This window comes from Carcharhinus amblyrhynchos, chromosome 14, assembly GCF_965287045.1.
Source record: "Carcharhinus amblyrhynchos chromosome 14, sCarAmb.v2.hapA, whole genome shotgun sequence".
Classification (NCBI taxonomy): Eukaryota; Metazoa; Chordata; class Chondrichthyes; order Carcharhiniformes; family Carcharhinidae; genus Carcharhinus; species Carcharhinus amblyrhynchos.
In genome coordinates, this window is record NC_137337.1 from 28,490,835 (window position 1) to 28,507,109 (window position 16,275).

The 16,275-nt window shown below is 38.0% G+C and overlaps 1 protein-coding gene across 4 annotated transcripts in view; it reads right to left on the reverse strand.

The window, feature by feature from the left end:
* Window positions 1-2,741: 2,741 nt before the first annotated feature.
* The window catches only part of ppp2r5ca (protein phosphatase 2, regulatory subunit B', gamma a), a 141,953-nt gene continuing 128,419 nt past the window's right edge, over window positions 2,742-16,275 (reverse strand). For all 4 annotated transcript variants that reach the window (XM_080202503.1, XM_080202502.1, XM_080202505.1 and 1 more), the window contains 2 exons: window positions 8,571-8,687; window positions 2,742-5,596 (listed from right to left, as the gene is read on the reverse strand). In XM_080202503.1, the coding sequence (XP_080058629.1) occupies window positions 5,462-5,596; window positions 8,571-8,687 (252 nt within the window). In that variant the 3' untranslated portion in view covers window positions 2,742-5,461. The remainder of the gene's footprint in view (window positions 5,597-8,570; window positions 8,688-16,275) is intronic.

The following is a 16,275-nucleotide window of genomic DNA, read 5'->3' on the forward strand; positions in this document are numbered from 1 at the left end:
TTTCATCACACAAGTCAAAGTTTTTTTTAAACCTATCAACATCTATTCTTTATTTTCATTTCATCATACTCAATGCGCTTCTTTTCTATTATGATATGAGATACTAGTAATCACCCACTCCTTGCCTCTTTTCATTTTGGAAATATTTCCTTTGCAACATGTTGCACATTCTCTTTCATGTTTTCCATTTGCTTTCTACTCTTTGTTTTAGATTTATTCTGAATGTCTCAGGATTGAAAAATCATACTTGTTCTTTACTTGAAGAGTGAATGCCTCTCTGATGTTCTCATCTTCAGTACGTCAAATGATGTTTCAATTTGAAACTATCAAAATCCGCACTGGGATATGTTCTTTATACTGTTTCTTCATTACAATATTTGGTTTCCATACATGGTGCTTGGACTTCTCTGTAGAGTCTTTTTGGTTGCTTAATGGTGAACCACCATCAGGTTTTTGACAAAACTGTATTAGTTTCTCTCCTTTCATTTCTTGATCCAAGGCCATACTGATTAAATATCAGGAATGCATGTCAATCAATTTTAGTATTCAAGTCACCTAATACAGTGATGACATCCGTTCATTTAACTCAAGCATAACACTTCAGGATGTCACCAGAAAGTGAATGGGGAATAGAGGCACTAAATGTGTGCCTGGGCTTCATGACAACCAGATCAAAAGGCTCTCTTTTGATCTTAATCACAATCATTCAGATTGGCCAGTAATCTTGAACCTATTTCTTGTATCTTAAGTGTAGTAGGATTCCTACTCCATTTTGATATTTCACATCGCCTAGAAGTGAAGCATGTAATTCTCGACCATCACAAGATTCTAACCATCTTGTTTGTCTCAGTAAACAACAATGTCTATCCATCATACATATGCAGTCAAGATTTCCTGCCTAATATACATTCCCATCCTCAAGAAGCTATTTCTTCCATTGAGTGCAACTGGATCAGGAGTTGACTTCTCTCGTAAATTGAAGTTAACTTTTTCAAATTTGTTGGTTACTTTGTTGGGCAAAGTCTTTTCTTTCCCTGTTGCTATTTACAATAGAATCCATTCAAGGAGGCCCAATCTCTCTCCATCTCCTATTCTTTGACTATGACTTTCTAACTATCAGGTTTATATTGCGAGGTCCCAGAGTCTTTTCAGGTAAATGTAACCTTGGGTGTGTCTCACACTCTGCCAGTCTCCTACAAATTTGTTAGGGTCTATGCCTCTTCACAAGATCACATGACAATATTTCACATTGAGACTTTTACTGTAAAGAACTCAAAGCAAGACTAGCAATTTTTGTAGGCAACTTATACAGCTACAGAAAAGTTCTCCCATTTAACTTAAAATCAATAATCCCCCTCCAAGTTATACTTTGTCTCTTAAGTGTACACTTCATTTTGCATGAGCCAGTCCAAAGCTATTCTCAGTTTGATTAGTTTGTCTCTTTTTATCCTTAACTAGCCCAGTAACATTTAATCCCATAACTTTCAGTGAGGTTTGCCCAGAAGATCCCACCCTCTAGCCAAATATTGCTCATTAAAATCTAATGAACTTGGTCTTTTCAGTCAGAGCATGAGCTTCCATCCATGTTTTATATGGTGAAAAAATGAGATTGGCTGCCTCCCTTTGATTCTGCAGATCTGCTTCAGGGATATCACACACAAAAAAACAATAACCTGATACTAGAATAGCTTTTATGATGCTTCCCTTCTCAGTCCAAAGGTGCGTGAGTTAGGTTGATTGGCCATCCTAAATTGACCCTAGTGTCATGGGATTAGCAGAGTAAATACGTGGGGTTATGGGGATAGTACCTGAGTGGGATTGTGGCTGTGCAGACTTGATGGGCTGGATGGCCTCTTTTTGTATTGCAGGGATTCTAGGATTCATCGCCCATCTCCATGGCAATGTGAAGCACATGGTCCTTGAATCCAGGTACAATGTTAATTAGTTATCCTTTAGATCCCTAACCCCACTCTATCTTGAAACTAAAACCTGACATTCCAAACCCTCTCAGAAACTTTGAGTGTATCTACCAAAGTAATCATAGATGCTTTTTGCTGTTGTCCCTTCCCAATCAATCAATCTGGGCCTCTCTATCCCCAAAGCTGTCAAGCCACTGAATTCAGAGCAAGTCATATGACCCTTTCATTCACTATTCTCTACTTTACTTTGAACTGACAGTTACAGAATTTGTAAGTTTGTTTCGGATTTGTAACATATAAATTTAAGAGATTAACCACAAAGATGAAGCGGTCATGGTTAGTAAAAGAAAGAATACTCAGTGCAATTTTGGGCTTTTCACTAATAGAAAATATAGGGCAGATTTACTAGGATGAGGAATCCGAATTAAGCTCAACCAACAAGGGTTTGTTCTTTCAACTAAAAATTAAACAATTCTAGATGTCCAAAACGATAAAAGGAATACACAAAGTAAATCATAAACAAAAATGGCTGTAACATCAAGGTAAGTACAGAATGTTTTCACCAGAAGATTACTACAGAATATTACTGCAATGTAAATGCATGGTTATACTGCAACAGTAAGCATAAGCCAATTGAACACTGCTCAATGCAGCTCACAGGCTAAAATTGTTAAGACAAATGTTACTTTGATTTGCTCTACAAAGTTAGTCTATAATTCCAAACTTGAGTTTAAATAAACTTACATTTTTGATACTTAAAATTTTTTTAATGCCAACATATGGCAAATATTTTCTAAAATAACAACTTTGCCATTTACCAACTTGTTGCTAGGAAGTTTTTATTCTGTACATAGGACCATTTTGTACAAAATATGAAATCTACTTTATTAGATATTACACTACTTAAAACAAAGTACAACATATGTACAATATTAAAATGAAGCCGTTTATATAGGTATCACACTAAAGGTCACTTGTCGTTACTGGACATTCCTCTTGTACAGGGCTTTTTATTTAAAACAAATACAAATAAACTTTAAAAAGTGTCAATCATAAAGCTGCTTTTAAAGAAAAACAGTCACCAGAACAAGCTTTGGAATTACTTTTCTTTAGAATTTTTATAACCAATCATAAACTGCTCATGTGCTGGTTGTGGGGTATCAGTTTTGTGCTGGTTAATCTACAGAATGATCAAAAGCCACTCTGCAGATGACTTTAAATTACCCCAGTCTTCCAGAGTCTTCACAGCTTTTAAAAAATTGTCATTCAGTTTTAGATTGAGTAAAAATATATTCTGCAATTTATGAATAGACGACAAATCTGTTTTGCACAGTAATTGCAAATACTACTTTAGTAACAGCCAAGCAGGTGAAACCTGCCACAACTATCTGTGTAGTGTCCATTGTAAGTCAGAAAACAAGGACTAAATCTTTTTAATGAGGCAATTTGCCAATTAATGTGAAAATACTCCCAATCACACTAGCAGAAAAAGGTAATTCAAAGTTGACTTGCAATTTGGTGAGTGTCAATCTTTAGCAATAGGCAAGTTAAAATAAGGGAAAACTGCTAAAGACAGGATCATATTCTGACTGTTTACAAACAATATACACGTTCTAGTGGCCAAAATAAAATTACAATCCTTCTTGAACACCTCACACAAACTTACTGTTGGAACACCCGAAACCAAATAATGAGATAAACTACTAGTCAATGTCAGACGGAAGTTCAAACAATGGTATGCAAATAAAAAAAACAGCACAGCCAAAGCTTGTAAGATACCACATGGTAAAAGCATCCGACCGTCCTTAAAGGAAAAAAAGGTACTGAGGACAAATTTCCATGACAATGCCAAGAAGAAAATACATTTAACTACACGCAAATCAAAATATAGTTTGCAACGTGCTTGTGTAGGACATTACTTTAAGCATTCGTTTTTCAAGTTAAACAGGAAGTGCTTTCTGAAATTTGAAGATTTTTCTTATACAATAAAAGCCAGGAAAAATGATATTTTCTTTACAGCCCTGAATACCCTTACAATTTTAAACTTTTAGTATGTTGACTCAAAAATCCAAAAATAACAGAAATGGGAACACTCAAGATATTTTAATTGATGGTATTTGCAGATATTCTTACTATGCACCATTTGCATTACAAACCTGATATCAGCTGGGGGTTATGGTCACTCAAACTTGGTGCTGAAATTACATCGAACTGACCAAACATGAACTTCAAGAATATGTACAAACACTTATTTTTGGTTTTCCTCTGACCAGCTTCTGATTACTAATCATAGTCAGTAATTTCATACAGCTTACAACAGATATACATACCTTGGTGTATCACATGTCTAGCCCATTGTCCTTCTAATAGTTGTAAGATCTAGTGCACATTAAAATTAAAACAGCATGTGACTTTTTTCATACCCAAAATCTAGTGCACATCAAATTAGAAGAGTGTGACATTTTTCCAGATCCATTCTCTACAAGAGATCTCAAAATTTTCCTTAGTTTTGAGGCTGAACACTTTCATAAAGTAAACTGGCAAACTGACAAGACAGATTATAAAAACACTAAGAAAGTTACGTTTGAGAACATTAATAGGTTGAAGGAATGGATTAAGGTGATAGTGAACCCTGAGAATTTTTGCCACAGCCGATTTAGTACAATTAGAGCTCCGTCAGAACTCCTAACTCGTCTTGCGTAACATACATAAAAGACAGACAACATGTAAAGAACTTTGACAAAGTTTAAAAACTATTAAATGAGATGTCAAAGCACCTGAATGAGAAGATTAGATCCAAACCAATCCAGCAGGAATTAACTGTAGTTCTTTTATACATTAACTGGGAACTAAAATCAGATTAAAAATTTCACATTAATAATTTACTTAAAATATGAAATCCTACGTGTTCTAAAGGTGTGGTATTATTATATGGGAAAGGATTATGACCAATAGTTTTAAAATCCCCTAAGGATACTTTACTTTTCATACAGTGCATTAATAAAATTTACTTTAAAAACAGGATGTTTTTTTCTTTAAAGAGTCAGATTTAGTGCAAGATGTTTAATGAATTCAGAAACTCTTGACATTTACATCAATAAGTTTTGGGATGCAGTGATAAGAATGCTGGGTTGAATATAGTCATAATGCAAAAATGGTGGTTTTAGTACTAAAAACTCAGTCTGCGACTTCTCAGGAATAATTTTAGACTCAATCTCCCATTTATTTTCAAACACAGGTGTAAATAAAAGGATAAATATAAATGCTAAACAAATTTTATAACTCAATGGTTCTGTGGATATGACAACTCACAAATTTAACTCCACCTTTTGATGTAGATTGTAGAAAGCACAATACTCTATTTACCATTGTTTGAACTACCAAGGCTTGACTTCATACATGGTAAGTTATTGCCTACAAACTGGATTCAAGAAAGCGGTGACTCAATGTATAGCTGATTGGTATGGCACAAAGCATAATAGCTTCTACAATAGACTGAGTTCAGAGAACAGCTTTTTACAATATTCTTCTGTTGAAATAGCCTAATGCCCATCATGCGCAGATATTATCTCTTCAGCCCGGCGATGGGATTCCAAGGCCTTCACGGTGTAGATATCCTGAGGCAGCTCAGACTTACGACGCACAAGTGGACGATCTTTTCGAAGATCTTTCTGTGCCTGCAGAAAAGTAAGTGAATGTCAAGCAATGTGAATACTTTTAACTAAACTAACCACATTATTGGTTTTACTGCATGACTTAGCCACAAAAAAAATTGCATCAGGAATCTAAATTCAGAGATGATAGGCCATTGACCCGAAATGTTAACTTTGGTTCTGTCTTCACAGATGTTGCCCAATCTGCTGTGCATTCCAGAACTTTGTTTCTTAAGACTTTTTGTTGTCTATAATTTGATTTCAAATCACTCTTTTATTAAGGCAGTAGATATTAATATACAAAACTCTGCTTTTCCTTCAAGGGATCAGTTGATAAAGACATGCCTTCTTAGTAAATACTTTTCACAGGAATGAGGAAAGACTACTACAGCAATAATAAAATGCCACTGCACTATATTGAAAATTTAGAGTGCAACTCGAGATCTGAAATGCTGTATTAATACCCATTACATTGCTTAAAATGTTTGTTGACAATGTAGCTTTGCACGTGGATGTGATCTGATATGTTAGCAAAATGTGACATCTCTCACAACAAGTGCTTTTTGTGTAAATGTGTATGCATCATGCACGTGCCATTTGTAATCAAATGTAATCGTTGTAAAGTATAAAGTAATGAAAGGTAGAATTTAATTGCTCTTCAGGCTGTTCAGGACAGAAGTCTAACTTGCACTTTCATTTTTAATTAGCGACAAACACCATGGTTTTGTATAAGGGAGGTCATGTCTCACTAATTTAAGTGAGTTTATTGAAGAGGTGACAAAAAAATGATTGACAACTAAGAGCTATGGATGTTGTCTACATGGACTCTCATGGCAGGCTGTAGAAAAAGTTAAATCATACGGGATCAGGAATGAACTAGCTAGGTGGATTCAGTATTGACTTGGTCATAGAAGACAGAGGGTAGCAGTAAAAGGGTATTTTTCTCAATGGAGGTCTGTAACTCATGGTCTTCCGCAGAGACGAGTGCTGGGACCTCTGCTGTTTACAATATAAATGACTTGGAAGAAAATGTAGCTGGTCTGATTAGCAAGTTTGCAGATGATACTAAGATTGCTGGAGTTGTGAACAGTGAGGATTGCCAGAGAATATAGAATGATATAGACAGGCTGGAAAATTGGGCAGAGAAATGGACAAATGTGAGGTAATGCATTTTGGTAGATCCAATTCAGGTGGGAGCTACAAAATAAATGGCAGAACAATCAGGACCATAGAGACACAGATCCAGGCATGCAGATCTATAGATCCTTAGAAGTGGCAGCACAGATGGTAAAGGGTGATGAAGAAAACATATGGCATGCTTACCTTCATCAGATGGGGCATTGAGTATAAAAATTGGCAAATTATGCTAGTTGTATAAAATGTTCGTTCGGCCACATTTGGAATACTGTGTCTAATTCTGGTTACCACGCTACCAGAAGGATATGCAGGCTTTGGAGAGAATACAGAAAAGGTTTACCAGGACGTTGCCTGGGATGGAGGGCATTAACCATGAGGAGAGATTGAATAAACTGGGCTTGTTCTCCCTGGAAAGATGGAGGCTGAGGGGCGACCTGATAGAAGTTTATAAAATTGAGGGGCATGGGGTGAACAGTTGAAAGCTTTTTTCCCAGGGCAGGAATGACAATCACAAGGAGGCACAAGTTCAAGGTATGGAGAGAAGTCCAGTAGAGATGTGCGGCGGAAGTTTTTACAGACAGTGGTGGGGGCCTGGAATGCACAGCAAAGTGAGATGGGTAAGGCAGACATGTTAGCAACACTTAAGACTTATATAGATAGACACATGAACAGATGGGGATTGGAGGGATAAAGGCAGTTGGTCCAGATGAGACAATGTGATTGTGCAGGCTTGGAAGACCGAAGGGCCTGTTCCTGTGCTGTACTTTTCTTTGTTTCCTTGTTAAAGCACAGTTGAAGTTTGTACAGGGTTCAGCCAGCAACTAAAGCATTTTCAATTAGAGAGGAACCATCCAACTCTAAATAAATTTAAAATAAACAAAAATGAGGAGTGGCATGACTAACATAAGAAATGCACTGAAGGCATATTTTTTATTACACTAGTTAATCTCCTATGGCTTTATCCAAGAAAGTTCAAACAAAGCACGATTTTACAAAGGCTGGAAGGTTATACTATGGAATGCAAATTGTGCTATCCTAAGATTTAAATGAGCTCCTTTAACACTACAAACATTACTTAAGATATTTATATAAATAATGGACTGAAGTGAAACAAATGTGCACATAATTAAGCAATAAATAGTTCAGGTAGACATTTTTAATATATTCAAGCAGATGAACCACATTGATTCAAGCAATGCCCATGCAAGGGTTTGTCACATTGTACAAAAAGGGCAATGAGTTTACAATTTCACTCAAATAACTTCAAAAAGGAATGTTTTAAGACTTCAGCTGTGGCAGTAAAGCAAGTATTTTAAAATAATGAATACCCACTGCAGGTGGATGAACAGGTTAAAAAACCTGTAAGCAATCATATTAAGATTATCCTAAAGGTCAAATCAGTGAGCCTCTCTTGCTTCACGTTAAAATACAGTAATCCCTGAAAGTATTTGTGCAGTAACATTTATCCATTGCTATTTACTACTGTAGTCTCCCATTGCCTCCTACATGAGCTCTATCCAAGTCTAAATTGTGGAATTGCTCACAAAGTCAATCCTGTTTATTTCCACTTGTGGCAAGACCTTTCGTAGGGCCTAATGGATTCCAAAAAAGTGGTCTTGGGCTCTTCCAATCTTTTCTGCAATTTCATATTTAAAGAGACTTGAAATAATAGAATACATATACCTCCTTAATTAAGTTCAATTTATATCAGCATAGCAAGAGTAATTACACTGAACACCAATTAATCCACAAGATTAAATACTATAGGAAATTGCATTTAAAACTAAACACGTACCAACTTACAATTATGTGAATTGCATAATGTCATTAAATCATTAAAAGTAATAATGCCATTTTATACCTGAGTTGCTTGATCTTCCACTGTTTTTCTGATCATTTGGATATCTTCTATCAATGGACCATCTGTTTCCATAGCAACTGGACTATTCATGCCACTGGGATCTATGAGAAGCTGATACTGAAAGACAGAATTGAAGTTTCATGTACAAATAATCTGAAATTATATTTTAAAATAAACTTGGCTCATTAAGCATGTTGCAAATTAAAAATTAAAAAGATGCGTCAGCTCTGGATGTTCATGGTATTAAGGAACTTTTATGTGGTGCTACTTTAGCGGTAGAAGGAAAATGCAAAACAAACTAGAGAGCTGAACCTGGGTTGACAGATGGCTGACTTAGAGCAGCACTGAAGTGAGTTGGCTGTCCAGAAACTTGGTCAGCTTGGGTTAGCCAATCTCAGTCACAGCAGAAGTAGTGACACAATTGGTCAGGATTCCCACTTTTAACCTTTGTGCAGCATTCCTTATCGAATTTGTGTTTATATAGTTATACGGTAAAGATAGGACTAAGCTCAACTATGGTGCCTTGCTGTCAAATAGCCTCCACCATTCATTGCTGTTGGTCATACATGAATATTTGGCATTTAGGTTGTTTGAGGTGGAGAGATTTCAACATTGTAGTCAGCCATGGTAAGTATCCAATACGTACTGGAGGAAGGAAGCTTAAAACACAAGGGGATTGATGGAGGGGGGAAATTTGGAAGTACGTGACTTGCTCTCAGTCACAGATGTTCATAACACAAGACTCGCACTCAAAAAATTAGTACAAAAACAAGTCAATGAAATAAAGCATAAACATATAGTTTAATGTAATCTTAAAGTGACCAAAATGTGCTCAACCTCATTAATATATGAGGCATATTAAATTTATTGCATAAAATTTTATAATTCAGAACTCCCAAGGGTACATGTAAGTTGTCCAATTAGGTAACCAAAGGAATAAAACGTTCCTTTTAGTATATCAATTTTTTAGTGGCATAGTATCCTGTCCAGTTGCACTGGCAGGGATTAATTGCACCTATTCATATATTATCTTTAATGTACTGAGACAGGACAAGCAAAAAGCTCAATACAGGTGACAGTCAAGTTCTGATGTTCCATTGTTTCTGCTGCACAATACATATATTGTATCTCAAACTTCTCTAACAAATGGGCTACATTAAATAAACTTCATCTGCCCACCTTGTAAAGTGGGTTAAAATTGCATGAAACAACATACACTAGTGACTAAGTTCTAGGAGGTAATTCCTTTATTTTCACATCCACATATATTTGGATCATATACTGCAATGAGCAGTTAAGATATCGTACAAAGTAACTTACATATCTCTACAAAACAATCACCTTAAAATAAAACAATGTAAATGTTGGAAATCAGATAAAAACATGAAAGGAAATTATATTTATTCTTGTGTCTGTTTTGAGGAAAGGTTGGAGAAGTTAGGTTTGTACCCATTAAAGTTTAGGACAGAAAGGTCGCAATCAAGCCACCTCAAAAGATCTTGAGAGATACTGGCAGGGTGAATATGCAGAGGAGTTTCCTCTTGGAGTATGTAGAACTAAGGGTGACTTATTTTTAAAGTTGCTCATTTAAGACAGTTGAGGAGAAATCTTTCTCCCAGGTCATGAATCTCTGGAAGCAGAGTTTTTGAATATTTTTAAGGCAGAGTTAGATAAGATTGTTGATGAACAAGTGGTGGAAGGTTATCGGGTGAGGGGCATAGAAATGAGGGGTTCAGGTCAGCCATTATCTTATTGAGCGGCAGAGGAGCTGAGTGGCTACTCCTGCTCCTAATTCAGATGTTCATATGTTTTATACCTGCAATTGAAAAATTGCAACAGATTTGATAATTTGATAAGAACAAGTGTTCTTTCCATTTAGGATGTTGAAATTACAGAAATTTTGAACTTAGACTTGCAAAATACATCAACAGGAATTCATCTGGCTAATTGCAATGTCCTATGTTAGGGGTTGTGGGTTTTAAACAAGAAAAGCCATGGTTTAAATACGTATATCCAAATTAACAGCAGACTCATTCTAGGAGGCTACGCCTGTGCAGAATACAAGTAATACTGCAGTCTATGCAACACCCCAATGTTATCACCATCAAATCATGTGATCACCTCTTAAAAGTAATCTGCAGCCACTTAAATATTTAATAAGCCTACCACACAATACCATATAACATAGGATTACAACATCTTAAAATAATATAAGATGTTGCATGGTAGGCTGATGAGAGAACAACATACCATTCAACATCTTACAACAGCATCTTCATACAAGGACAGATGACATCAAGGAAAATAATCTTTCATTCTTTGAATTTGTTGCCCTGACTTTCCGAAGGTGGATTAGTGGTATTGGAGCATAAAGGCAGCAATTATTGTCATAGTTGTGTATGCCTGGATTTCTGGCTGGGGATTTTCAGTACAAAAGGAGACACTGCTCCCTCCATTCTTGTGTCTCATTTAAACAGATTATTTATGCAAATTTAGTCTAATCAGAATTTCCAACTGTTGCATTGGGAACAGAGTTGAGTAGGCCTCTAGCTACAGTCCATGCCACGTTCATCAGACACTTTTCTTTGTTTGAGGTTTCTATTCAATGTTGCTGCATTTTGCTCCATTAACTTGTTTTTGCTGCTAATGCTTTATTTCAGTGTACTGAAATGGCTGTGTGAGATGTGTTAATTATACATACACCTCCCTTCAGGGGTCCAAACATGCTAGATGCATTAGATGAACTAAAGCAGTTCACAAAGGACTGATGTAACTCTGGCTGCATAAGTCATTATTGAAAAGCCACGTTTGGACACTCCTCCATATGTACCTGCACAAGTCAGGACAAATCATCTTCCATTTTACAAAGAGGACTGTCACACATTATTGTTTGCTGTAGGATGGTCTGCAAACAACTAGAACAATCATGGCTTTTCCGATAGAAGCGCAGCTAAAGTGTTTATACTACTGGATTCTTAAGTCACGTGAGAAGAATTGTGCTATATAAAGCACTCTTCAGTTCACACCTGCATAAAGCAAATGTTTGCAAAGGTAGTGTCTTCACCACTGTATTGAAAATAAACTGTCAGCATTCCTGTCTTTCTGGTAGTACACTTCTCCCAAGGGCAACATGTCATCAATAACCTTTGAGAGTATTGCAGATCGTCATAGCACTACAATGACTGACGTGCAAAGATAGGATTTTCATTCAATACATCTTCAGAATTATCTGGCCACAGAAATATTATACACATCAATAACTCATATGCAGCAAACAGCGAAGCAAGATTCATGGTGTAAATGGCTGTATTTATGAAAAAAGAAACATGTGCTTTTAGATGATCACGGCTAAGCTACGCTGACCCCATAGTGACATTATCCCTCACTAACAGCAGAGGGCAGCCTTGGGCTGAGCACTTGACCAGTTCGATTGCCCATTCACATCTGCAAGAGAAATCTCCCCATCCAAATTTAACACAAACAAGCTGGGTGCAAAGGGCAATCAGTACTGTATAAAATGTTCAAAATGGTACCTCAAGAGAACAATATTGGAGAGTAGGGAAAACATGAACTGATTAAAAGCTAGATTTAAAAATTAACTACCACAAGGCAAAATGCCAAAACCATGTGGATCCTGTGTTTCCTGAGGGGAACCACAGGAAGCCCAAGAAATTATATTTTTTTGGTGGACAGTAAATCTTTACCAAAGCAGAACATAGACATCTCCTGGAGAAACTTAAGGGGTACAAAATTAGAAGAATAAACATTTGGACTTAAATCTGGAAAATGAAGGAAACAGAAGAGGCGTTAATAGGTGTTTCTCAGTTGTTGGAAATAGGCATCAAAATTCAATAGGTTGTGTCTGGCACTGCATATTTAAAATAATTTTGGGATGTAGATGGCCAGGCCAGCATTTATTGCCTCTGCCTACCTGCTCAAGAAAGTGATGGTGAGCTGCCTTCAATCTGCAATCCCAGATATGGAAGTACACCCACAGTGCTGTAAGAGTGTTCCAGGATTTTGACCCAGCAAAATTGAAAGAATGGCAATGTACTTCCAAGTATTTCTAAATTCTAGGTAGTGGTCAGAGAGAGTCAGAGTCGTACAGTGCTGAAAAATCCTTTTGGCCCATCAAGTCGGCACTGACAATAACTACCACAAAAGTCACGCTAATCCAACTTTCCAGCACATCCCATATTCTTGAATGCTAAGATGTTTCAAATGCTTATTTAAATACTTTTTTCCAGCCTCCACAATCTTCCCAGGCAGTGCATTAATGATTCCCACCACTCTGATTCCTGTCCCTCACTTTAAAACTATGCCCCCTTGTGACTGACCTCTCGACCAAGGGGAACAGCTGCTTCCAATTCACCCTGTCCATAACCATCAATCTTATGTCTCCCCTTCCCTCAAGCCTTCTCTGCTCCAGAAAAACAATCCAAGCCTATCCAATTTGTTCTTATAGCTCAAATGCTGCATCCCAGGCAACATTCTGGTAATCACCTTTGTACCAGTCTCTAGTTCAATCACATCTTTCCTATAGTGAAATGATCAGAACTGTACACATTACTCCAGCTGTGGCTTAACATTACCTCCTTGTTCTTATACGCTATGTTACAACTGATAGAAGCAAGTGTCCCATATGCCTTAAGAAACCCTATTCACTTGCTCTGCGTCCTTCAGGGATCTGTGAATGAGTACTTCAGATCCATCTGTTCATTTGAACTTCCTAGGTATCCTGCCATTCATTAAGTACTCCCTTATCTTATTACTTCTTCCAAACTGCTTCACCTCACATTGATCAGTATTAAATACCACCTGCCACAGTTCTGCCCATCTGACCAACCCATCTATATTTTCCTGTAACCTTCGACTTTCTTGTTCACTATTAACACCCTATCAATCTTGGTGTCATTTCAAATTTGCTTATCACACATTGATCATCTATATCGTTTTTGTGCATTATAAACAAAGGAGCCAGCACTAAACCTTGTTGTACGCCACTGGACATTGGCTTCCAGTCAAACAGCTTTCTACATCACTGCGTGTCTTATGCGGTTGCCATGTAACTACAGCCCTTGTTCACGGAAAGAGAGTGAGCTCCTGTAGCGCATTTTGTAGATGGTACACACTGCTGCCCATGTTTGTTGGTGGTGCAGTGAGTGAATGGGAAGGGTACGAATCAAGCAAGCCGCTTGGTCCTGGTGGTGTCAAGTTTCTTCAGTGTTGTTAGAGCTGCACTCACCTAGGCAACTAGAGAGTATTCCATCACACTCCCAAATTGTGTCTTGCAGATTCTGGACAGACTTTGGGGCGTCATGAGGCGAGTTACTTGTTTCCTGATTCATAGCATTGGATCTGCTCTTGCAGCCAAAGTATTTATATGACAAGTTCAGTTCGTGGTCGACGATAACCCCCAAGATGCAGACAGTGGAGAATTGAGTGATATCAATGCCACTGAACGTCAAGGGCCGATGGTTAATCTCTATTTGTTGGGAGATGGTTATTGCCTGGCACTTGCTAGCATGAACTTTAATTACCACTTTCTAGTCCAGGTCTTACTGCATTTGGGCATGGAATGCTTCAACATCTGAATGAGTTACAAATAGTGCTGGACAGCATGCAGTCATCCGTAAACATGGCCACTTCTGACCTCATGATGGAAGCAAGTTTAGTGTTGGAGCAACTGAAGGTAGAACACTACAGCACAAACAGGCCCTTCAGCCCACAAAATGACTGGACCTAGGACATTACCCCGAGGAACTCCTGCGGTGATATCCTGGAACTGAGATAACTGCCCTCCAACCACCACAACCATCTTTCTCTGTACCAGGTAGGACTCCAACCACTGGAAGGTCCAGTTTTGCAGGAGCTCATTGATTCCATATGGGGTCAAATGCTGTCCTAATGTCAAAGATAGTCACTCTCACCTCTTCTGCCTGTGTTTGGACCAAGGCTGTAATAAGGTCTGGGACAGAGTGACTTTGGCAGAACACAGACAGGGTCAGCATCAGATAACTGTAAGTGCCACTTCAGAGCACTGTTGATGACCACTTCCATCACTTCACTATTGACTGATAAGGCAGTAATTGGCAGGTTTGAATTTGTTCTGTTTCTTATGTACAGGACATACTCAGGCAATTTTCCATATTCCCAGGTAGATGCCAGTGTTGTGGCTGTACTTGGAGTGTGGCTAAGGGTACAGCAAGTTCTGGAGCATAAGTTTTCAGTACTGTTGCAATGTTACAATGCAACGTTTCCTAATATCATAACGGTTGAACAGAATCGACAAATAAGAATGTAGCACCTTTAATATCTTAAGATTATTAAGATATGGTTGTTAGTTGTTCAACCTGTATTTCTGGCTAGCTTTCTCATTGTCTAATTTTTCCCCTCAATGAAACTTTTAGTCATTCTTTTCTGTTTTTAATACTCTATCCAACATTCTGACCTGCCACCCACCTTCGTGCAATTATATGCTTTTTCTTTAAGTTTGATATATTTTTAGTTAACCTGGTCAGGAAGGCGAATGGGATGCTGGCCTTCATAGCGAGGGGGATTGAATATAAAAGTAGGGAGGTCTTGCTGCAGCTGTATAGGGCATTGGTGAGGCCGCAGCTGGAGTACTGTGTGCAGTTTTGGGCGCCGCACCTGCGCAAGGATATTTTAGCCCTGGAGGGAGTGCAGAGGAGGTTTACTAGGCTGATACCGGAGTTGAGGGGATTGAGCTATGAGGAGAGGCTGAATAAACTAGGCTTGTACTCGTTAGAGTTTAGAAGAATGAGGGGAGATCTCATTGAGACGTATAAGATGATGAATGGGATGGATAGGATAGAGGTGGAGAGACTCTTCCCGCTCAAAAAAGACAGTAGGACTAGGGGGCACAGCCTCAAGATAAAGGGGAGGCGGTTTAGAACGGAGTTGAGGAGGAACTTCTTCACTCAAAGGGTGGTGAATCTCTGGAATTCTCTGCCCGTTGAAGTGGTGGAGGCTGCCTCGCTAAATATTTTTAAGAAGCGGGTTGATGGGTTTTTGATAAGAGAAGGGATTAAGGGTTATGGGGAGAGGGCGGGAAAGTGGAACTGAGCCACGACAGATCAGCCATGATCTTATTGAATGGCGGGGCAGGCTCGAAGGGCTAGATGGCCTACTCCTGCTCCTATTTCTTATGTTCTTATGAATGCCGAGTTCTCCACTTCTACACCCTAGTTTCCTGAACTTCGGACATTCCTCTCCATTGTACCAATCCCATCATTAATTAACAGTTAATTAACCCTTCCACCTTTTCCTAAATTCCTGTCCCTCAAAAATGTCAAGCACCTAATATTCAGGTCTTAGCATATGTCATCCTATAGCCAAGTCTCTAATAGCTGTCAGATGGCATTTATTTTTATTTGCAGTCGGTTAGTCACTTTGCTGTGAATGGTACATGCATTCTGAAACAGAGTCTTCAATTTTGTCTTATTATTTTTATAACCTCCAGCCCTTTGATTTGTCCCTTGTCAGCCTGTTTGTCCTTTCCCATATTAATTGTTTTCTCTTGTCTTATCACTACCCCTTTGATTTACCACGTCTTCCCAAATTTGATCCCTTGCCCCCACTATTTAGTTTAAACACGCTCTACTTCCCTAATTATGCAGTTCACTAAAACACTAGTCCTAGCACAGTTCAAATGTAGACTATCACAATGGTACAGTCCCCTACC